This window comes from Coenobita brevimanus, chromosome 24, assembly GCF_032717465.1.
Source record: "Coenobita brevimanus isolate Jiangsu-jjx chromosome 24, ASM3271746v2, whole genome shotgun sequence".
Taxonomy (NCBI): domain Eukaryota; kingdom Metazoa; phylum Arthropoda; class Malacostraca; order Decapoda; family Coenobitidae; genus Coenobita; species Coenobita brevimanus.
The window spans coordinates 58,866,795-58,892,066 of NC_136977.1; the positions used below are offsets into that span (position 1 = coordinate 58,866,795).

At 38.8% G+C, this 25,272-nt stretch overlaps 1 protein-coding gene across 2 annotated transcripts; it reads left to right on the plus strand.

Annotated features, from left to right (window-relative positions):
* The first annotated feature begins 3,527 nt into the window (after positions 1-3,527).
* LOC145393514 (beta-taxilin) lies at positions 3,528-24,792 on the plus strand. 2 transcript variants are annotated; one of them, XM_080267648.1, is made up of 8 exons: positions 3,528-3,646; positions 5,049-5,189; positions 6,106-6,252; positions 8,734-8,928; positions 12,196-12,324; positions 13,777-13,935; positions 18,416-18,632; positions 19,221-24,792. In XM_080267648.1, the coding sequence occupies exons 1-8, from the start codon at positions 3,620-3,622 to the stop codon at positions 19,688-19,690; spliced, it is 1,485 nt and encodes a 494-aa protein (XP_080123774.1). In that variant the 5' UTR covers positions 3,528-3,619; the 3' UTR covers positions 19,691-24,792. The 2 variants fall into 2 exon arrangements, with proteins under 2 accessions (XP_080123774.1, XP_080123775.1); XM_080267649.1 differs by having other exon boundaries at positions 3,604-3,646; positions 5,062-5,189.
* The last annotated feature ends 480 nt before the right edge of the window (positions 24,793-25,272 follow it).

Consider the following 25,272-nt stretch of genomic DNA (forward strand, 5'->3'; position numbering starts at 1 on the left):
AACAGGCTATATTAATTTAACCTAACCTAACCACACTGTTACCTTATTCTGAGTGAGGTTGTTACAAGGCAGTAGTAGCAACAAAGAAGTGATGTACGGTAGTGTGTGTGTATGGTTTGATCACTGTAAAATAGTCCAGATCACAACCGTTGCACAGCGAAGAAGTAACACACCCATCCTCAGTGGGGGCCGTTTTCAAACTGCACAGAAGAAAAACCAACACACCCATCCTCATTGGTGGCTATTTTAAAACTGATTTTGAATCCCCTCAAATTAGCCTCTGTATGAGTGCAGTTCAATTTCAGTGGCTTATATAATCAGGTTCCCTCTAATTAGCTGAAACCAAAAAAAGGTGGGAAGGAGTGCATGCCCAGAATGGTGGGTGTAAATAAATATAAGAACACACCATATGATGCTCAACCGAACAGAGGTAGGGTAGTAGTATTAGTAGCAGTTGTTCCCTAGGCAGTCTGGTTGAACATCCCCGAGTCCCTAAGGAAGGCCATGGCTGAGACCGGGCTTTCCCACAGAGCTGTCAAGGAATGTATTTGTTTGTTGGCGTAGGAGATTGTGTGCAATGCAGTCTTCCATAATGTGCTTAATAGTATGGCGTAGGGTTTTCGGTATTAATATATCGGTTATTATGCATCTGTGAATAGCATTGTATGTAAAGTTCTCATTTTTGATGGCCTACCTGTCTGTGACCCTTATTTTACTGGGTTCTGTTTTGTGTATGGTACTTGTCGAGGTGCTTTTCACATGTGGATGCATTCTCAAGTTTTATGATTTTTATCGATGGCCAGTCTATATATCACGAAGAATGCTAATACCTACCTAGTGTAGTATCTTTAGGGGTTAGGCTACTTGAGCAAGGTATATTTAAACTTTGTTGTTTTATCCTTATGCTTTAATGAATCTAGATGGAAGTGTACGTGTGGGTATGGTATATAAAACATATACTGTACTGTACCTAGAAATGTGTAAAATAAAAAGTAACCTATAATCCTAATATGATGAGCTATTTGCTCATAATTGTGGTTCATCTTGAATCACACTCTCAGGACAACTTGAACCAGATGTCCTTGGTAAATTAAACCAGGTTACTGGGGACATTTGAACATCGTTCAAGGATTCCCCAAGAAACCAAAACATCACTAAGTGGAACAAGTGAACTAAAACTTACATTTGCAAATTATTCCTATTGATTGTGGTGTGTAGCACTGTTAACACCCTGGTTAATCTTGAAAGTGGTTATATTTCCTTCAAAAAATCACCAATTCATAATCTCTTCGTTTTCATTCACGTATGTCTGTACTGTACAATGTCTTATACCTCACTTTGTGTTAGTCCAAGTGATGCAGCCAACTCTAACTCACTGTCAGGATGCATACGAAAATGTGCAACAATTTTACTTCTTGCTTCCCTTTTCTTTATGTATGTTTGTATTGTACTTCTGTCTACTCAGTATTCAGGTGTAGCTTTCCGGATAGAATCTATTTTCACTGCTTCAGCTGCATCACTTAGCTTTTCCTCATCCACTTTGGGCCTTTTATTTTTGTAACATCTCACCATTGTCCAGTATTCCTGCAGGGAACTACTTAAGCTGAGCTAAACACTAGTAGTCATGCATGAATGCACAGTTGCTGGGGAAAAAAGAAAAAAAAGGCAAAATTGTTAGTAGCATTGCAGCACTGGGCAGCCAATAAAGCAAATTAAAAGTTGGTACTGGGTCAGCTCACCCCAGCTACTAAAAAGACTCAGAGCGAGTTGAGTCATTTCAAACCAGTGTAGCTCGAAAACTATCAGACCCACATAAAAGTTACACATAGGACATAAAATTACAAACTTTCTTCATGTTCATCAAGTTTATCATATCACTAAATTGTATTTTAGGCTGGGGAAATTTTAGATGTCCCCCGCTTTTTTGTTTTTGTTTTTTTTAAAGCATGTTATGGTTCCATTTATCCTGTATTTCTTGTTGTATGTAATTTTTTATCAAAACCCTATGCAAGCATCATTAGAGGTAGTCCTTTCAGACAGCACCAAAAATGTTCAGATAACATTATTACTGTAATTATGGGGTAATTAGCAATGGTTAAAGTTGTCCCTTAGGTTCAAATGGCTCAAGTAACTTCAAAGGACAATAGTCCATTACAATGCCATATTGGTAAAATATTTGTGTACATTTGCATTGGTGCCATAGATGGAAGGGTTCTATTTTGGCACTAACCACATTTCATCTCTCTGTATAATTACCAGACACCTGAATTTTGGAAAGAGTAGCCACAAACTAACCACGTCTGTCACCTTGGTAGATAGGGTGCCCATCATGCACTTACCGTACTCGACATAGGGCTACCCTTTCGTGACTCTAGATTGAGTGAATAAACAAGTGGTTTCTGTAACCCAGGAACACATATACAGTACTTTGCCAGTTGGTTAGCGTATAACTAGGCCTAATTGTTCCCTAAGCTATATGTCAGATGTGACAGAGTGTATTAACAGAGGTTTAGTGATTCGTCAGATAAAATGAGAAAATTAACAAAACCTGTTCTAATTCCTGACTATTTTTCATAATTTCATTGTATGCCATGTGTAGAATTTTCATTTTTCTAGCTGTTTATTAGTCATATTTTGTCAGCTTATAAGGGGTTTCTTCTAAAAGAATAGAATAGGAAACTTGTAGCTGGAAGGTGTCTGTCCCCACCATATTGAATGCTGTACTGTATGTGATATTAACAAATGCATTTACAGAGGGAATTTTTAAAAATTAATGAATCAGCTTGTTGTTTTGGTCAGCCATGGAATATTTATATTTCCTTTCGACAATTTACCATACCATGTATGTCTCACACTCTGCAACCCTTTTTCCTATATAAGTAGGTTTTGCAAATAAATATTAACAAATATCTGTTGAAATGTATAAAAAGCAGTGTTTTGCTGTGCCACCATGTTGTTCAAAGGATGTCTATATACAGTACAGGCTCCCATGTTGGTTAGATTATTTTCATGTACACAGCCATGTTGGTATGCACAATATGAGGTGATTACTGTTTAACATTTGAAGGGGGTCTGGGGAGATGTAACTGGTCCCATGAGACTCCCCCAACCATTGTAACCACCTCACTTAATATACTGGTAGATTGAATTGCCCTGCAAAGTGTACCAGGATCACGGAATTGCAGATCATCTTTTTTTTTTTTATATATCAGTGAATATTTGTGTAATGGGAAATAGGGATGGGATGTTGATGATGATGATGGTCAAGAATCTGTGGCAGATTCTGTATGCTGAGAATTAGTGAATGGAAGCAGTTCTCAGCAGTGGTGATTCTGCATTTGTCAGCAGAACTTTGCTACAGAACCTTGTATTGTACTTCACTACTGTTCAGTATACAGTATTTACATTTTCTTTTTTCCAGACTGCAAGATCGCAGCCAGCAGATACTAGACTCTTTGGCCAAGTTATCTTCGTACACTATATTCCGGTACTTACAAGGAGAATGTGACAAAGATATCTAGGCTAGTTCACCATACATTAAAGCATATTCATTGATAAGACAACTCTATCATAACAGATTTTCTTGTATTGGCTGCATCCGTTGGACAAGCTCTTCATTATGGCTGAAACTAAAGCCAATAAACAGGTAAGCTCCAGCAGTAGCTTTTTTCTTGAAAATATTATTCATAAACTGTCATAGATATTGTGTATTTGGCAGAGAGAGAAGATGAAATTGAACAGAAGGCAGTTATGTTAAAGATTTTGTATTGGTATACTGGAGGCCCCAGATTTAATTGATACAAGGACTGTGAGAAATTTACCATCATGGTCAGATTTTGTTATACACTTCAGTAAATCGTTTTATTTGTTTCATTTCGTTTATAGCTAAAGGCTCCAACATGCCTGCATGCGTCAGCCTTGGTCACCTAATGGCAGCTCTCTATGTTGCTCAGTCTCTGGCAGCCTCCCGATTCAGTCCCTTATCCCTGAGGTCACACTCTATGACCTCGTCCCAGGTCTTCTTCGGACTGCCTCTTTTAACCCTACCCCGATTGTTAACACTTCTCACTTTTTGCACCCAGTTGTCATCCACCATAATCTTGTGCCCTAACCATCTCAGTCTACCACTCCTTATCACAGTACCAGTACTGTACACTGCAGTCCCATCCATTCTCTTAACTCATCCATCATAAACCTAGCCTCCCCATCCTTGCATTCAAAGACTCACTACACATCTACCTAATCATTGTCATTTCTGTATGTTTGAGCTGGGTAATATCCTTTTCCTGTACTGCCCAAGCCTCAGTACCATACAGCATTACCCCACTAACACATGCCTTATACAAAGATCCCTTAGCTAGGAAGGTGAGGCAGCATCTCCCTGAACTTCTTCCAGCCACTCTTCTCTCTAGTCACAGAGCCCCATCTCCAGCTCATAACATGTCTCCCAAGTAACATAACTTTTCCACACACTTGACTCACCAGCAAGATCGGTCCTTTCACGTCGTCTGACAGTCTCTGCATGCTCTCCTCAACCAGGCACACATGAAATCAGCATTGCCTTGCAGTCTGCCTCTAATACCATTATATATCTTATGCACCCATTTATCATAAACACCGCACAAGATGGAATTACGTCCCACGCCGTTGAGGCAAACAGTACAGTAAATCCTTATTATAATTAACCTCATTAATCAAAGTGTGGCTTTAGCAGACTCTTTTAGCCAGCTGAACAATATCCCCACGTACCAGTAGCTACTGAAAAAGGATTGTTGTATATGCTGACTGCCTCAAAATGTCAAGCTAGCTGTCTCTGGCACTGTGTTAATACTTAACGCTGCCTTGCCACTCACTGGCACTGTCACCTAGTTTATTTTATCATTTACTGTTTATTATGCCTATACTGTAGTTCTATTCATTTTTTCCATTAAGAGTGCAGGAGCCCAGGGCTAGGTTGTTAATTTCTGACATTTGAGGCAGATATGATTGTTGTATGATGATGATACTGTATATTTATTTAAGTGAAAGCCAGTATTACTCATTTCCAGAACCAAAAAAAAGATAAAAAGAAGAAAGACCCTGGAGTTGAGGCTATAACCGCAGCATTGAAAGCTCTTCCAGCAGATCAGCAGGTGGCAACACTGCTCTCAAAATATGCAGAGTTGGCAGAGGACAATAGACGGTTACAGGTTAGTGGATGCCTGTTTCATGTAGCTAATTGTAGATTCTCCATGAAAACATATACCTTAGCATTTTAGAGCACACAAGTGTAGCCCAGCCATGTTACAGTACCGGTAAAAGAAAATCAGGGCATCCAAATAAGATGTTGCATAATGTATTGGAAGTGGTAGACTACTCTACATTGATCTGAGAGAAAAAGAAACAAGCACTGGTAACATCATTATTCTTATATATTCACCACTAGAAAAGTTCATGATAGGGATATCTGTGAATGAGTTGTATTTCATGCCACACAGTTATGGTTGTTAATAATTCATACATTTTCTGATGGTATACAGTACAAGCACAGTATATTTTTCATCCAGCTGCAGGTACTGGTTTCAAAAGTGAAATGAATGATTTGCTTTGCAGAATGACTTTATCCAGGAATATCAAGAATATCATCATCATCATCATCATCATCATCATCATCATCATCATCATCATCCTGTCTCTTTTTCCCATTCACAGGTGGGGTGAGGTGTGGTTCAGAAAGCAAGGAAAAAGAAATTATGGTAACATTTTAGTGGGATAACTAACTGACAGTATGCCCATTGAAATGGGTCACATGCTCATTCACTCACTTTTCATGTTAAGGGGATTCATTGAGACCTCAGTATTTAACCATTTCATTACAAGTGGACTATCTTAAGCTTAGTAGTTTCATCAAGTGGTATCCGAAATAGTAACTGAGACATCACTGTATTATACTCGGCTTTTAAAGTGTTTTTTATTCTTTTCATGCGAGTGCTGTGATTTGCCATATTGATAGACCCCGATCCATTCTCTTAGTTTCATCCTAAAGGGATGGGCAAGTAAACATCAAACCTATGTTTATGAAAGGACTGACATTGCTTTTTGTATAATAGTTTTCTATGTTTACAGACAAGTGTCAAAGCTGTTGAGCGTCAGGTGCAAATTCTGCAGAAGGAGAAAGACCAGATGGAGTCTGATCACACAAAGGCAGTCCTGACTAAATCTAGATTGGAATCTTTGTGTCGTGAGCTTCAGAGACAAAACAAAATTATAAAGGTAGGTACTTTCTGACTTGATTAACCTTTTGAGAGTGGGGTTACTTCCCTTGGCTTAATTATATGAAGTGATACTGAAGGGCAGCTGTGACATACATCACAAGATGTCTGGAGGTCACAGTCACATACAGTGCCCTCACACAGTGAACGTATTCAAATTAAACGATTAGCCTAATGAATGAGCAGGGGGTAATCAGGTCCACAAAACCATATGAACGAGTTGAACCCTGAGCGGATGAAATCAGGGAAAAGAGTAGGCCATAACTGCCGTCTCCTAAATTGAACCCCCCCCCCCAAGTAAACACTGCACAAGAGGCCAGATCTGAGCAACCTGTTGAGCAAAATCCAATGGAGGACGAAGATTTGCTGATGTTGAAGGTCAGTAAAATTCAAATGGCAGTGGATGTTCTGAGGGAAGAGGGTTAAGGCAAATGAATGAAACGAGCTACCTTAGGACACAGGAAGTGCTCTGTGGGGTAGAAACTACTTGTTGTATTACATTGAAAGGCACAATACGGAAGTCAACATAAGAAAACAAACACTCATCACATGCTGCTACCGAACTAAAGAACAACCGGTGCCAGTTGCCTCTACATTGTCTGCTACACTTCCTGGTGGAGACAGTGATGTGATGTCAGTGGTGTTATCTTTTGACTTTGAAGGTTTTATGGGAGAGGTAAATGAGGTAGAGGCACGTGGGGAAGTGGTTCAGTCAAGTGATGAGAGCGGGACTGGTGACGGGAACGAGGAAGTGGAAGGTGATATGGAGGGGTCACCCTAAGTGTATCTCCCTGCCTCGATGTCACCTGTATTCAAGCCAATCAGGAGTGCCATCTGCTCCACTTGAGGTAAATAACCATGTGTTTTATATTTTATATATCTGTACTGTATATGTTTGAAATGCGCCCTTTTAGTACATCTCTGTGGCTCAAAAAGTGGACTTTGAGGAAGCGGTGTCACCCAAATGCTATTTTTCCCATAAGATTTTCACAGTGAATGAATTTGCAGTGAACGAGCTTGTCTGCTGCCCATAAACTCGTTCACTGTGCGAGGGCACTGTACATCATGTAAGAAAGCTTAATTTACATCCTTCCCCCAGTCCCTAAAGGTAAGGTAATGTTAGCAGAAGACACCCATCATATGAGGACACAGAGCTTGAAGGTATCAATGTTTGGAGTTGCAGGGTTCAATTTCATTTTTCCTCACAAAGCCAGGAGAGCCTATTATGATCATGTCAGTCATGTCTTGTGCACCACCAAAGATAAATATTGTTTTGTGTTGCTGTGCTCTCATTCCCATTCATCAAACTCAGAATATCCTTTCTGTCTGCTCCTTACAGCACTCACCTGTATCACATTAAAAAAATATTTTCACGCCCTCATTTTGCCATTTTTGCACCTCTTTCCGAAATAGTTTCCACTTCCTGTTGTCATAATAGTTGATACTGTTTTTTCTCCCCAGATCATAATTTACATTTTTCTTCATTAACTTTTATTAATCACCTCATGTGTTTTTTTCTCTTGTATATTCCCTCTTTCCTTCATATGAACCCCTTTGTTTCATCCACCCTAGCCACTTTTTTTTTTTTTTTTTTTTTTTTTTAAATATATATATATATATATATATATATATAGCCTCCATACCTCATCATTGTGTACTATACCTTTATCACGAGTTGATGAATTGGTATCCTTGCAACATCTCACAGGTTCTACATTCCTAACAAAACACTAGCTCTCAGCATGCACTGTATCCTTTTTTCAAAATCATTTCCTTCCAGTTTATTGGTCATAACTCTTCCCCAGTCTTAAACTCGTATTGTCTTCCAGTGCTTTGTTTTTCAGCTTCAACTCAGTTTTACCTTGTATTGCTTATGACTCAGTGTTTAAGTTGCTTATGGCTCAGTGTTTAGGTTATATCTCTTTAAAATGTATGTCAGAATGGTGTAGGGATATAAGTAGAATGATTGCCCTCAATATATCCCTTTCTTATCCTAAGACTTAGCTTTTTTTTTTTTTTTTTGAACCTCTTGTGTTCATGCAGTTTTTTTTTTTTTTTTAATTGTCCTTTCTTGTAAGCCTGTTTGTTAATATAGCACTTGTTTTCTTGTTATTAAGGATAAGGAAAGGTGGAAAAGTAGGCCTGATAATTCCAGTGGGAGGATAACTGGAGAGGGTGAATTCTATCTCAGCCCCTAAGACTAAATTAAGCATTAGAAGTATTGTTTAGTTTATGATATGTTGTGACTGATAGCACATCAAACATACTTTTAGAAACAGTTTTTAAGTTTTCTCTTACAATTTGTGTTGTTAATAGCTGGTGTAATAAACTTGTTGTGCAATTCTTGAATACTTCATACACTATACTGTGTATATATTAAGTTTAGGTAATGCTCTGTGTCATATATCATCAAAGAAAGTGAGACCTGTTGGCTCAGTACAATATTTCAAGATATTTGTGACATTTTCATCTTCTTTTTCAGGATGAAAACCTATCAAGACTCAAGGAGGAAGAAGAACGAAGGAAAGAAGTATCAACTAAGTTTAATAACACATTATCAGAAATATCAAACCTCATGAAAGAAAACTCAGATAAAAATTCAAAGCTGAGAGATGAGAATCAGGATATGGCTGGTAGACTGCAGGAATTGGTTAAACAGTATGAGGAGAGAGAAGCAGTGAGTACCTGTCAGCATTCTTCATGAGCATCTTAGTGACATTGTGTGTGTGTGTGTGTGTGTGTGTGTGTGTGTGTGTGAGAGAGAGAGAGAGAGAGAGAGAGAGACAGAGAGAGAGAGACAGACAGACAGAAACATGGAAAACTGGTTCCTTGGAGATAAGGGATGAAGAATGCTAATCAGGAGTACTTTGCATCCCATTAACTCAAACAGAGATGATAATATGGGTTAGAAAACTCCTCTTTTTGTATTGGCAAAGGGCTGTACAGCTCACTGGCCAGCAGTTGTTGTATATATGGATTCGGTTCTTTGGAGGTGAAGGTTCGGCAAGTGGTGGAATTGCTTTGGCCAGAACTCCCAAAAGCTGCCAGTTCTCACCTGATAACTTGATTGAATACATTAAACGTTGGTCTACTAAACTACAGTACTTTCTTTTATGTGCTTCAAGTATCACTGTAGTCACAAGTAAAATAGTGTTAATGTATTTACTCACTACAGTGAGGAAAAGACTCTCCATTATGATAAGTAATAGGAAATCACCAAATTATGTTAGCATTTCGTCTCATTCCCGGGACCAACCTTGTTCTTAGCTCAGTCCAAGAATGTTCATGCTCTCATATCATATCCATATATCTACAGTATATATGAAACTAATATAAAGTAATTTGATTGCAAGATGTTAGTAGACTCTGGTGAAGACCGTATGCAATGATGCACTTGTCCCGCGATTGAGAGACTTTCAGAGTGTCATCTGCTACCTAGCTGGCGAGGAAACATTAGCATATCGTCTAATTTCCTGGACAAATTATTTTCCTTAGCTCAGTCACCAACTACTCACTATGACTCGTACTCTTTCCTTATTATTTCCATATGTGAAAAATTTGCATTCATATATCTATATGCAAAAGTGATATAAAGCCATTTGAACGCAATACATGAATACAGACCAATTTAAGATCGTCTGCACTGACCTCATGCACCACGAGTTAGGCCTATCCAGAGCCCGTGATTTTGGCTAGCGGTTTCGTCTTCCCTTGTTTTTGGTTTTGAAGATCATACTTTTTTCATAAGTAACATTCAGTATATTCACTTCGGCATTTGCCAGATGCAGCATTAATTTGTTTGAAAGCTACGTGATAGTAATTTCAAATTAATTATGCATCAAGACTTGTAATATTATGTGATGAATGCTATCGCACCACTTGTCGTAGTGTGTATTTAAGTAAGTGTTCTGCAGTCACGTTCTTAGTAAATTATGTGTAGAAAACTGGTATAATAACTAATGTTTACATTATTGCAGAATTTATGTACTGTTCACTAATAATTTATCATGGAAGGGATTTTAGAAAGCTTGTGACTGTGTGAGCCAGGAAGAGGTGACTGACTTTAATTGATTTATCAGGTGAGCTTGGCAGCTTTTGGGAATTTGTGGCCAAGGCAATTGGGATCTTAAGTCACTAAGCAGTGATTGCTGTGTGAACAAGTTGGAAGTGAGGAGTGTGAATGGAAGAATTATGGTCCTGAAGTTATTAGTTACTTGCCATAATACATTTGCTTCCTGCATGAACCTACCAGGCTCGATTATGTGAAGAGGTGAAAGATAGGTTTTGTTGTGTACTAATGCTTGTGGTGCCATAGTGTGTGTGAATTTCTTTGTTCTTGTTAAAGACCTGAATGGGCATATAGTTGAATATGGGTAGTAGGAATGCTGTAGTTGAGAGAATACAACATGACAAATTATTACTACATTTTCTACCTATTGTACCTTATGATTGTAACTACAATTTGGTAAACACAGTGGCTAAGTTAGGAGTGAGTGAAGGACCAAAGCCACTTTTATAGTGAAACTTGGTTCAGCTAAGTTCTTTGTTATGATGCTCTTTATATTGGTGCATAATACCACAGAAGGTTCATACTATTATCTGTTTGTGGTAGGTGGGGGCACTCACTATCCACTCACTCGATGTAGTTCTGCTTTGGGTGTCTGCTCTTTCCTCTCTTCTTTCCTTCCCCTTCTGTCTTTCTTTCCTTCATTCTTTCCTCTTCCATCTGCCTGCGAGTGACTTTACACTCCCTCTTCTGTCTTTCTTTCCTTCATTCTTTCCTCTTCCTTCTGCCTATGGGTGACTCTACACTGAGTGACAAGCCAAATGGTTTCTTGTACACCAGGAAACCATTTACCATGCTGGATGGCAACCATATAACCAAATTATGGCACCTGGTGGTTTAGTGAGTAATTAAGGCACTCCAGTTGGATTGAGCTGGTGCAGGTTTTCGATCCAAGGGATGATTGGGGTTTATTGCTCATGTAATGCCACTCATGGATGAGTGAGGCTGGTCACTCTTATCTCAATTGTCAGGACCAACTTGCCTAGCCGCAGGCTCCTATGCTTCTCATGGGGCAACATAGGATTGGATGATGGATGGATGAATTATTTAAATTTTCCTCACCCTTCCCCAGGGTGGGAAAGGAGGTCTGGATGATGATGATGACTATTTTTTAAATTTTTTTTATGTGCACATTATACCTTATCCCTAGTTTAGCCTAGTTGCTCATGTATTATGATTACCTGTTAGTATTGACATATTTGAATACTTCATTTCATCTAATAAACTGTGTAATAAGTGATTAACCCTTGTTACCCTAACTTGGTCAACAATTGCAGACTCTCCATCTTGAATGCTGAGTTGTAGCAATAAATTAACACCTGAATACATTGTAAATAAAAGAAATGCTGTGGAAAGACTGTACAGGCATAATATTGTCTTTTTCTCTTATTAAACTGTATGAAATATGTTGAAGAAGGATTAAAATCTGGGCCAAGTTAGAGTAAAATCTGTATGGTTTTGTAATTTATTGCTGTGATACAAAATGATGATGCTGTTTTGAGGTAGGCACTCTCCTGTTGATGAACAAAGACATTTCCTCTGTTTAGAGGAACTTTGACCTGGTAACACACTGTAGAATGTGTCTAACCCACTTATTATCAGCTTGTTGAGATCAGTTTATTGCATGTTCATTCTCTACAGAATGGCAGCTGAAAACTGTTATCAGTCATTATTCCGAAGACTGTCAGTAGTGTGGAGAACTGCCTTTAAGTGACCAAGGCCAGTGTATGCAAGCATGTTGACGCTTTTGTAAATGATATGACAACATTCCTTATGTGGTGGTTTCCCTATAGGATTTGAGGTCTAGACAACCATTGGTATTTCAGAATTTCTCATTAGTATGTTTTGGAATGTTGGTTAATTATTTTTTTTTTGCAGCATGTTGAGAAAATGATGAAACAAAAGGATCTTCAGTGTCAGTTACTAGAAGCAAAACTGGCAAAGCACCAAATTGAAGTGACTGAAGACAAAGAGAAGATGTTGCTAGAGAAGAAAGCTTTACTAGAGGTGAGGAAAATGTTTAAATATATATTGCCCATCATCATATCCCAGTAGCAGTGCATTCCAAGTAGACTACATTATAAAGACCTTCACTCAGCCATACTATAACTGCAGTACAGTCATCCCCCAAGTTGTGTAGTTAAAGTATTGACCAAAGTTATTATGTATAATGGATGTGCTTATGACAGAATATTGAAACCTAGTATGTAGGAAGAGTAATCTCTTGATTATCCGGACGTCCATTATCTGAACTATCCATTACCCAGACGCTATGATCTGGCAGTTCAAAACCATTATTCATACATTTTTCCATTGTATCCAGACAAAATGCTTGTGCGCGGGTGGAAATTATGTCTGAGTGAACACTTTCGTCCAACAGGCCCCTCCCCCCTCCCTTTTTTTTTTTTTTTTTTTTTTTCTGCAGGGTATGGGTCTGCAGTGGTGATTGTGTGTCTGTGGTTGATGGGTCTGCTTGACCATGATAATCACTTGGCTGTGGTTTGTAGGTCTGCTTGAGCAGATAGAGTAGTGTAAAACACTAGGAAGTGCTAAGTGTTGTATGATGTACTGGAGTGGCCTTTTACAGTGGCTTTCAAAGTTAGGGCATGTACGAAGGGGGGCCAGGGGAGAAATCCATTATGTAGATGGATCCACTATCCATCCATGCCTTTGGATCTGTAATGTCGGATAATTGAGGGATTATTGTAATCTGTTAACCTCATTTCCAAACACTGTAATGTGTTTCATGAAAGATGTGAAATAAGGACATTTCTGCCCACCAGAGTTGAAAAGGGTGTGCTGAGTTGGTATGGGCATGTGGATAAAAAAAGGTGAGAAAAGAGTAGTGCAAAAGGTATATATGAGTGAGTGAAGGTGGGAGGAGGCATTGTAGGCCTAGAAAAATGTGGATAGATTTGGTAAATGAGTATGTGAGAGAGATGTATAGAAGCTGACAGTGCCAGGGAACTGACCAGCAACCAAGCCACCTGGATGAATTTTGTGTGGAGGAGTTTATGGCTAGGGTTGGACAGTCATCAGATTGACTCCGTCAGATCAGCGAGCATAAAGCTACGTGTGGAATGTTTTTTGCCTTATCAGGTGGAGAGAGGATTCACAAGACTTAAATGGTGAGTGAATGGGAGTGAGGCTTATTAAGTTGGACAAAATTTGTTTAGTACCGGGTATCTCATTTTGTCAGTCTTTTTCCAGTTCTCTTAACCCATCCTTAGCCCATCTTGGGGTGGGAGAGGAGGTCTGGATGATGATGATGATTCTTCCACTTCATTTTTTACACATTCACACATCTTTCCATCCACTTTCATCTCTACTTTTTCATACCTCTCTAGTGTCATGTTCGTAGAGTAATTTACATTTATTATTTATTTATTTATTTTTATGCTTAAGTCAATTGCTGAAGTAGTATATATCTGAAAGCATTCTCATTTTTTCTTTCTGCAGGAAATTGCATCATACCAGCACAAAGCACAGCAAATGTCCATGACGGAGATCAGTTTGCGAACCCAACTAAACTCATACATGGAGAAATATGAGGAGTTCCAAACCATGCTGGACAAATCTAATAAAATTTTCAATACTTTTAAGAAAGAAATGGATGAGGTAAGTTCTTGACTTCTGTCAATGGTTTTGTGGGCGTTAATGTATTACAGAAACTATCTGTGTATCTATTTATATATTGCCAGACGCCCCAGTCCCGCAAGGTGTGGCCACAAACAAATTGCCTCCATGTTGCCCTGTCCCCAGCCATTTCACTGCTCCCCTTCCCCCAGCTCACACCCCACTATTTCAATATACCTTTCCGCTCCATCCCTCCGTCTCATCCTTGGCCCCCCCTCCCTCTCCTCCCCTCCACCCCACTCTCATACGATCTCCTTGTTAGTCTGTCGCCCTTCATTCTCTCCACACGGCTAAACCACCTCAGTGTATTTATCCTAATGCTTTTTATCACATCTACATCCACACCACAACACTCCTTCGCTACCTTATTTTTCCTCATTTGTCAGTCTCTCTCTCTCTCTCCAAGTAACTCCACATGCTCCTCTCAGATAACTCATTTCCACTGCTCTCACTCTTGACTTGTGTCCTTCCAATGTTAAGGTTGCTGTCACAGTACTATCGTGCAGTGGCGTACTTAGGGGGGGCAGGGGGGGGCTGTTTGAAACTGCCCCCCATGCCCCCAATTGAGGGGGGCCCGCAAAAGCCTTAAAAATTTATAAGCTTTATTATTAATATTTAAAAATATATATATTTATCATCCCGACAATCCCGGCAGAGATATTAGATAAGTTTTGAGAATTAGGGGGGCTGGGTTCTTTGCGGGGCCCCCCTCCAAGAGGGGGGCCCCGCAAAGAACCTGGTCCCCCGGGCCCCCAAATCTCTAGGTACGCCTCTGCTATCATGGAGCAACTTTTTTTTTTTTTTACCTCCATGCTCACTTCCCTGTTTTTTATCACTGTCTTCAAAGAAACAGCAACCTTTCTTCTTTGTACTCTTTCAAGCACTTCATCCTCCAGACTTTCATCCTTACTCATCACACTACCCAAGTACTTAAATGCACCCATATTTTCAATTTCCTCATCATCCAACCTCACTGTATATTTAGTGATATCATTTCTCTCGAAGACCATGACTTTACTCTACCATACATTTGCCTTTAGATTCTGTTTATTACACAATCTCCCACACTCATTCACCAAGCCTTGCAGTTTCCCTTCATCTCATTTAACAACACAGTGTCATCTTCAAACAACAGTACAGGATGTTTCCAAACACTGCCCTTTTTCATTAGGACAGCTCCAAGATCCACTGCCCTATCTTGTATGTCTTTTATCACCCCATTCATACACAGATTGAACAGCCATGGAGACATGACACATCTCTGTTTCGGTCAAACATTCAGTTAGAAAAATTCACTAAGTTCACCATCCACATGCACTGCTGCGTGGCACCCTCATACTTATTCTTTACAGCATTGAACAGCTTCCCATTTACTCCATATTTTCCTAATAATTTCCACATTTCTTGTCTATCCATTCTGTCATATGCTTTCTCCAAATCCATGAAGGCTGCATACAACTGCCTTCCCTTCTCTGGAAACTTTTCTTCTAAAGACCTAAGGATGAATGTATATCTGATTTACACAACCTCTTCCCATCCCAAAACCTCCCTTTGCTTCTCCCACTAATTCCTTTGTTATTTCCCTAACTCTGTCAGTAAGTATCCTACCATATACTTTTCCTGTTGCACAAAGAAGACAAATGCCCCTTATGGTTACCACACACTACTTTTTCCTCTTTTCCTTTTTCCATCCATCCATCCATCATCTAATCTTGTGTTGCACCATGAGGAGTGTAGGAACTCGGGGCTAAGCAAGTTGGTCCTGATATTCCATGCTCCCACCCCTATTCCTTACCACTGCTGTCAAGGAACCAGCAGCCCTTCTTCCCGGTTGAACCCTTTCCAGCACGTCATCCCTCAAACTTCTATCCTTACTTATCACACTACCCAAGTACTGTACTTAAATGCACTCACATTTTCCATTTTCTTCTTGTCAAACCTCACAGTACATTCAGTGACTTCATTTCTCTTGAAGACCATAACTTTACTCCTCCGTACAGTCACCTTTAAATTCTGTTTATTACACACTCTCAAACTCATTCACCAAGCCTTGCAGTTCTCCTTTATCTCTTCAGTGTAATAGGAAAAGTATATAGTAGGATACTTATTGACAGAGTTAGGGAAATATCAGAGGAATTAGTTGGAGAAGAACAGGGAGATTTTTGGAAGGGAAGAGGTTGTGGTTACTCCTTTTTACAGGGGAATAATTAACGGGTAACTCTACACAGAATGACAGGCCAAATTATTTCCTGTGCACCAGGACACCATTTACTATGCTGGGTAGTAACCATATAACCAAATTATGGCACCTGGTGGTTTAGTGGGTAATTATGGCACTCCAGTCAGATTGACCCAGTGCAGGTTTATATCCAAGGGAAGGTTGGGACTTGTTGCTCATGTAATGCCACTCAGGGATGAGTGAGGCTGGTCACTCTCACCTTAAATGTCAGGACCAACATGCATAGCCCCATGCTCCTAAGCTTCTCATGGGGCAACATAGGATAAGATGATGAATGAATGATGATGAATGAATAATTATACCTGACTTCCAATCCTTCGGCATTGTACTTTCCTCCCAGGCCAATCTACATATCTTCCATATCCATTCTACTACTGTGTTTCCCCATATGCTTCAGCATTTCACCACACACTCCATCAATTCCCTGTGGCTTTCCCCATTTTGACTTCTTCACTGCTTCCACTATTTCCATCCTACTGACCTCTTCCTTCCTTCTCAGCTCCCTCCTTCACCTAGCCATTCCCCAGACACTTATACTAGCATTACCTTCATTCTCTGTGTTTAACAGTTCCTTAAAGTGTTCTCTCTGTCTCCTCACTTTTTCTCTTTTCTCCACAGTCAGTCTACCATTTTTATCTTTCACCTCCCTACTAACTTCTTTATCACCCTGTCTGACTCTCATTACCTCCTCTCAGAACATGTTCGTACTTTCCCTCCATTTTACGCTCAGATTCCTTCCAGATTTCTCATCCACTTTCTTCTTACTCTCTCTTACTAATCTTTTCACCTCTCTCCCTCTCTACATTTAACTCTTTTCCGTCTCTCAACTTCCTCCATGCCTCTGCTTCCCATCCACTCACTATATGCTTTCTTCTGTGCCACAGTTTGTCTCACCTCTTCATTCCACCATGCTATTCATTGCACCCTCTTTCATCTTCTTTTCACCTCACACTCTATCTCACATGCTGCACAGATTTCTTTTCTGAATGTCATGCACACACCTTCCACCTCCCCCATCTGCTCCAAATCATATTTACCCAGTTGTTCCTTCACTTCTCTCTTATATTCTGCTATTTTACCATCCTATTGCAACCTTTCTGCCCTCCTTGTATGGACTGCTTCCTTGTTTCCTTTCCTTCTTCTGTTTGTCTATTGCATTTATGCCTTGACTTTCACCACCAAATAGTAGTCAGAAAGTCCACTTCTCCAACCTCTGTGTTCTTGCTTCCATTACAGAAACTGATTAGGCTAACTCAGTAACTTCTGTAGAACAGTACTGTACTGATACAGGAATGGAAACTTTCTGAGCTCTGTACATTTAGTAAATGATAATATTGTAATAGGCTACTGTATTGGGAATCCCAAACAAAGAACATGTCTGTACAGCAAGTAGCCCAGTTTAATACTTACTATAAGGAGTTTCTTTTTATTTATTCAGCTTTGCACATTAACCTTTTGGCATGGATATCATGACACATTTCCAAGTTCCAGTTTTTTATAATGTGACTATCATGACAAATTCATGAACAGTGTTGAAGGAAAAGTTTTCAGACAGTTCATGTTCTAATATGTCATTGTGAGATGTAGGCAAATTACTTAAAACAAAATAAATAGCAACTCTTGTTCATGAAGTGATAGATGGGACTCCAGAAGCTACCAGTTTGGTTGTTTTGCTTTCTGAGATTTTTTTTTTTTTGTCTTGAACTGTTTGGTGTATCAAAAATCCAAATAACCATTGGTAAGCTCAAAATTTTGCTTCTGACATGTTACTAAGTGGTGTTAGCCATTCACAGTACTGTACAAAGTTTTAACGTAGGCCTGCTAGGTTCAGAATACACAGTATTCATACTGTTATTTTTTTCTCAGTTCATAGTACAGAAAAGTAGTCAGAGTCATGTCTTTTCATTATGGTTTTGAGTTCAAAACAGCAAACATCTAGAAACCAGTGATGTATGGTTTATATCCATAGAATATAATTTTAGTTAGGCAAAGTCAGTCAAGAATGAAAATATGCACCAGGTGATGTAAGCTTGTGTAAATTCCCCACACAAAATAATTGTGTAATTCAGTTAATTATGTGAAGGAAATTCAATTAAAGTAAATTTTTGCATCAAGCTTAATGCTGTACAGTACTTTGTGTGCTGATTGGTCTAATGTTATTGCTTACAGTACCATCAGTCAAGGTGTTATATTTTACTCTGTGATGAGTTATATGCTTTACAGATGACAAAGAAAATAAAGAAGCTTGAAAAGGAGACCAAAACTTGGAAGGAAAGGTGGGAGGGCGCTAATAAGGCATTGTTGGACATGGTGACAGAACGTTCTGAGCTTGAGAAACGCATTGACACCCAACTACGGCAAAACACCCAATTGCAGAACCTCTGTCGTGCTCTTCAGCAACAGCTGACTGAAATGAGAAACAAGGAAAAAGAAGGAAAATGTAAGTAAAATAATATGATGTGACTGAAGTAAGACTTCTTATTAAGGTTGGATAAATAGCAAAGGGAAGAATGAGGAGAGAAGGCAGAGAAAGAGCTGGCAAAATGAATGAGGTGGGCATGGATTTGTTTGGGTTATTGATGATGGAAAGGCCTATAAGTCAGGTAAATATTTGTATCTCATATTATGTGTACATATCTGTTGGATAGGTTTATGTGAAGCTACAGAATGTGGTGAATATTTCTGGCGTATCCGATACAGTCAGGATTACGGGGGCTTGCCCTTGGGTGGGAAAGGAGGTCCGTATGATGATGATGATGATAAATATAACATTGGAAAATTAGACTCAAGGTTTATGAACACTGCTTATTGAGAGCTTTTGTATTATATGGTCAATTACCAGGGGTATAATTCACTTGCAAGTGGTATGACTTGCAGTGTCCCCTGTTGCCAGGTTTATAAACACTGTCTTTTATTAGTTATTATTTTAAAAGTGGTATGGCTTAGTGATCCAGTTTCTAGGTTTATGAGCACTGCTTTTTAAGAGTATTCTTAATTAATGTTCACTTACAAATGTTGCAACTTTCAGTGTACCAGTTGCCAGAACTTGCCAGACAAGAGCATAATCTTGTGAAGAATGAGGAGGGTGACCAGCAAGACTCCTCTGAATCTGTGTTGTTACAACCAGCAGTCAAAAATAATGATGCTGGCATCACTGAAGCTCCAGTAGAGTTGGACTGTGAAGATAAGACTACATCTGTAGAAGAACCTAGTCTGATGGATATACAAGATAAAAAGGAGGCTTTAAAGTCAGATAATGAATATAGCCCTGTTCAGATTGAGAATACAGCAGATAATGTACTCCATGAGGGCAGTGTCCTTCAGCAAGATGATAATGTGAAAGCTTTAAATGAAGAGAATTTAAAATCACATTCAGTTGAGACACCAGCACAAACTGAAACAGATGATGCAAAAGATATCATGAAAGTTATGGATGTTGATTTAAAGGGGAATGAGGAGGATGAGCCAGTGGTAACAAATTATGAAGAAGTCGATTAAGTTCTTTTTGTAAGCATTAGGAAATATTCAGTTATTTTAGTGATGAATTAAAGAAAGAAATTGGGCATGTACCAGTCTTGAAAAAATTCTCATTTATCTCCAATTAAAAATACATTTGCATTTGCAGTCATATATGGCTCTAATGAAACATTTAAATCCTTGATCCTAGTACAGTGTTGTATTTAATGACAGTATATAAGTTACCTTGTTGAAAAGGGCTCAAGAATAGTTAGGGTTATACATTATTTATATTGTCAGTCATTTGTCCATTTGTTAATGAATTCATACTAACACCTTCACACATATTGTGAAGTCTTCCTAGTCACATTATCTATGTTTGTGGTACACTTACCTGCAGGGATACATGGGCAGTATTCTTTCTCCCTTGTCTTGAAAGATGATATACATTTTCGTAATTCATTTTATAGTTCTACCCTTAATCACTTTACAGTAATACTTTTTACCACAAGCTAGGTAAGGGAATTGAATGATGCCCATTTACAAGGAGGCCTTGGGTAGACAGGAGCTGCTGTACAATTGTGTTTTCATTATGTTATCATTATTTTTCTATGCCAAATAGCAGCAACTTTTGTAGCCCAGATTGCAATCGTCATATATTTGATATGATAAACATATGGAAAGTTCTCCCCCCTTCCCTACCCTTTTCCTTTTCTCATATAGCACAGTACCCTACTTAGTTTACGTATTTGTACTGTATCTGTACTTAGCGCTGTATATCTAATTAAAATGTAGCCCAGCGAAATATTGGAGCGACCTGTATAATGAAACTTATCATATTATTGCATTGTACAATTTAAAAGCAGTGTTCCACACTTCCATGGATCAGCCTTATTCACACTATGGTTGGTTTCTAAGTTGCATGGTCTTACAGCTGCTGAATTAAGTCCCCAAACCATGAGATCTTTGCTTAAGATCTCATTCCATGTTTTCCTTGGTGTGCCTGATGGGTTTCTTTTCAAATTCAGTTCACTTGATGTAGTGTTGCTCTCAGGTGTCTGTCCTTTCCTCTCTTCCTTCCTTCCTTCTGTCCATCTTTCCTCATCTGTCTTTCTCTCCTTCATTCTTTCCTCTTCTTTCTGTCTATGGGCAACTCTACACTGTGTTACGAGCCAGATGGTTTCCTGTACACCAGGAAACCATATAACCAAATTATGGCACCTGGTGGTTTAGTGGGCAATTAAGGCACTCCAGTCAGCTTGAGCCTGTGCAGGTTTATATCCAAGGGGTGGTTGGGGTTTATTGCTCACGTAATGCCACTCAGGGATGACTGAGGCTGGTCACTCTCATCTTAAATGTCAGGACCAACTTGCCTAGTCCTGGGCTCCTACGCTCCTCATGGGGCAACACTGGATAAGTTGATGAATGAATGGATGAAATCATCCATATTTTCTCCATATGTCCAAACCATGTAAGCTTGTCCTTACACATCTTGTCCTTAATATGTGCAATACCCAAGCTTCCTCTTAATTCTGTACATGCCCCTTCCCCTCACTGTGATATTACATATCCATCCCATCATTCATGTTTTCGTGTGCTGAAATCTGAAGATACCTTTTTTATACTGCATACATTTCATTACCATATGTCATACACTGCGTACCCATAAAGCTTGTAATTTCTCCTTCATAAAACTGAAAGTCCCATCTTTGGTAATAGGGATCAAAACTCTGAATTTCTTCCATTCGTTTCTGGCTCATTCAGTTGACCTAAGAACTGCACAACTTCCTTTGCCAAGCATGACACACAAGTAATTGATTCGTAACACATTTGAGAGCCATATCCCATGTGGTAGTCTATGACGTGTATTCCAAATGACGATATCATTCAGTCTTGGATTGACCATATGGCAAATGTTCCTCTCCGTGTTTGTTTTTACAGAGCCATGAAGTGTGCAGGCAGAAAAGTTAAAGCCACATACATGAATTGTGTGATGTGGTGAAGTGGATAATTAGAAGCTTGGGATTGAGCAGTGGTTGGTTAGAGTGCTTATTGCAATGCATGAGGATGATTCCAGCCAGATAAGAGTGAACGGATGTTTGAATGATGAATTTTTGGAAACTTTGGTTGGCATCAGGGGTCGGTTTTCTGTCGCTCATTGGTTATCTTGGTGCTTGAAACTCTCTTACATTACTTCAGAACTGGCCTGTCAAGGGAGGTATTGTTTGCTGATGACTTGGTGTTCATCATGAAGAGAGAGGGTAGTGGAGGAAAGATTAGGAAGGGGAGATGGAATTGGATACCAGTGTTTGAAAGTAAATGGGGATAATATGAAAATGGTGATATCTAGGGTAGGTGGTGGCAATGAGAGCAGCAGAAATGTGGCCTTGTGTAGTTTGCCACAAGGATGTGGGAAAAAATTTATATTTTGTGCAGCATTTGTAAGTAAGTGCTTAAGAAATGTAGTGGTATTAGAGGTAGGCTGCAAAATAATGGTGATTTTATGTATGTGGTATGTGACCAACTGCCTAGCCCCGGGCTCCTACGCTTCTCATGGGGCAATGTAAATTGGATGATGGATGGATGGATGGATGGTATGTAAAGGTGAGCATACAGCAATAGAGAGGTGGGAAAGGATGAATCTTGATGGAGACTCTCTTGAGTATGTGGAGGAGCTTTGTTATTTAGGGGACATGGTGTATATGTATTGGAAGTGGGGTTGAAGTTAGTTTGGAATTGGAAGAAGTTTAAGGTGTTGTTGCTTCTGACACTGAGAGGGCTCTCCTTCCATGCTAAGGAACCTGTGTATGCAGCATGTATTTGGGGTGTAATGCTGTACAGTAGTGAGGCTTGGGTAGTAAATGAGGAGGATATTCATATGCCTTTTGAGTCTGCACATTGTAAAGTGCCTCACAGAACTGAACCAGTGTCTGTTCCTGTGTATGATTGAGGATGACCAGATCACTTAAAGCTAAGGTTGGAGAGGGTACCGTATTTTTAGCAGACGCTGATAACTTTTGGCATTACTGATATGCAGATACACATTCGATTTTACTAGCCAGGTTTGAGATTGTGTCCACCCTGAGAACAAAGGGGCTATACCAGTGGAGTTGCTGTGTTTAAAGGCTAAAAAAGTGGGAGAGGTTGATTCCTTGACATAGGGCTGCCTTAGAATGGGGTTAAAATATTTTTTGTACACAAACTTGCATTTTTGAGGCACAAAAGCATTGTATTAGGCACTTGAGTCATTGTGGTTGCACAAATAATGCAAGGAGCAAAATAGCTGAAGGGACTGATACCTCAGGTGATCAACATGTACAGGATAAGCATCTCAAGGACTGTAATTTTCATATGATGAGTATAGTTGTTATACTAATTATTTGCTGTTGGTAGTTGCATATACCCATTACAGTGATGATTTATGAGTGGAAAACAGACTTAAGTGTTATAACTTGATAACTAGTTCCAAGGTGCTATGCTAAATCTGGGCCTGCATTGTTGTTAGTAGCTCCCTGGCACCTCCTTACCAATTTATTTCTTTGTCTGGTATTTTATTATATTCTGGTATGTTTTTTCAGCAGTCTCACTTTATTTCTAGATATGATACATTAATATATTCTTGTATGCTTTTTCTGCAACCTATATTAATACAAAAAAGATGTCATTAACCTATGAGAGGAGAATAAAATGGAATATGCAGAATAATTTAGTAGGGGAGAGGACTCAGAGGGCCTTTTTAAGTGATGAGAATACAGGCCTAGGAATAAAAAATTATGTACTACTCCTTTAGAAACTGCATTCTACTTCAGTGTCATATTTAGAATGTGCTCTAAAATTATGGTGCTGTAATATCAGTGAGAGTCAGGATTACAAGAATGACTGTCATGGGCCTGGAAGGGGGAATATTGGGCTAGGTGTTACCATTACCAACTGTAACTAATACCCTCATAGCTCTCTTGATTAAATCCCATGCTGAATAGCAGTTACCAAGGAATTTCATTGTACATACAGTTTGCCAGATTATAGCTACACAGCTCAACTCATGAGGTTAATTGATACAGTGTTAATTTTTGAGAACTTCTCATTTTTATTATTGAAACAGGGAAGCTCATAGTAGTGCCTTCATGTAAAGTGTTCTGTTAGACAGTTCATGTGTATTGCTGTGTGTGAACTTGGTGTGATGGAATGAATTACTTTTAAAGATTTTTGAGTCCTTTAGTAACTTAATGCTTATATATTTATTTATTTTTTTGTGCCATGTTTAGGCACCAGTACTTGTTTTAGTGAAATACTACATGAATATCTTTCTCAAAATGGGTTTATATAAAATACCATTCAAGAGTCAGGTAAGAATTCAGTGAATACCTGATGGTCATCTGCCAACCACTCTTATTTATATTTATATTTAGCATTATTATTTAGATGCCTGGTGTAATTGGTGGTTAGAATACCCATATCAGATGGCCTAATCAAGTGTTTAGATTCAATCCTTGAAGATGACAATATTTTCAATCACATATTGTCACAAACTGGAATATTTTTTGTCATTTACTGTAAAGTTCACTGGACTATGATAGTTTAGCTTCAGACCTGTGAACTTCAAAGAGGGTAATAAAGGATTGGCATTCTTTTTTATCATAATTATTTATTGTGAATATGTTTTGTTAATAATAGCATGAGTAGAATTGGTTTCAGCACTGAACCTGATGGCACTGCAATTATGCTTTCTAAAAGGCCACTAGAAGTTTGTTGAATCTCTCAAATAACTGAGGGACCTTAATGATGTGTGCTTTAGTATGTCCATTTATTGAGAGTAGAGGTCTGAATTTTGCTAGTTCAACCAAACTTCCATTTGTTTTAATGATGCATTATCAGTTGATACTTTTCACTGTACAGTATATTGTAATATTAATACTGTATCTTGTTCTAAAGATATAAAAATGTCCTTTTTTTTTTTGATAAATTAGAGGCATATAGCATGTTTTAGTCTTTTATTGATAAAAGTTTTGAACCATGATTTGATAATATTGTCCTTTTTGCCTTGAAACTACTACGGTTCTGGATGTCTCAAAATATACATTATGCATTATTTAAAAGTACAGTATATAGTGTATCAGTTTGGTGAAGGAATATAATGGCCAAGAGAAAGCTGTTATCTGTCATCATTATCCTTCACAGTTTGCTTTTTTTTTAAGGAGTGAAGTGATATTGTGAAAGGCTCATTGCTGTTTTCAGGACAACAAAAGAGGAGGAAGTTCAAATTTCAGTTCTCACTCCTCCCCCTTCCCCCCTATTCTTCTAGTGTCATTGGATCTGAAAGCATTTGGTAGTACTGTATAAGAAGAGAACTTGATATCAACCTGATGCTTAATTTCAGTGAAATGTGGTACTACAGAGATTCTGTCAAGCTTTTAGTGATAGTGCTAGCCAATGTAGCATTCTTTTATCAATTTCTTGAGTTTTGTGTACATGCATATATTCTAGCACCTTTCAGTTTGGTAACTGTCAATAAACCAGTTTGCACCACATGTGGTGAGCAGTTTGGGTGTGACATTCCTGCTCCGAGACAAGGAGCAGGAATGTACTCGTATCTCCTCACTTCCCACCCCTTTTGTCTCATAGGA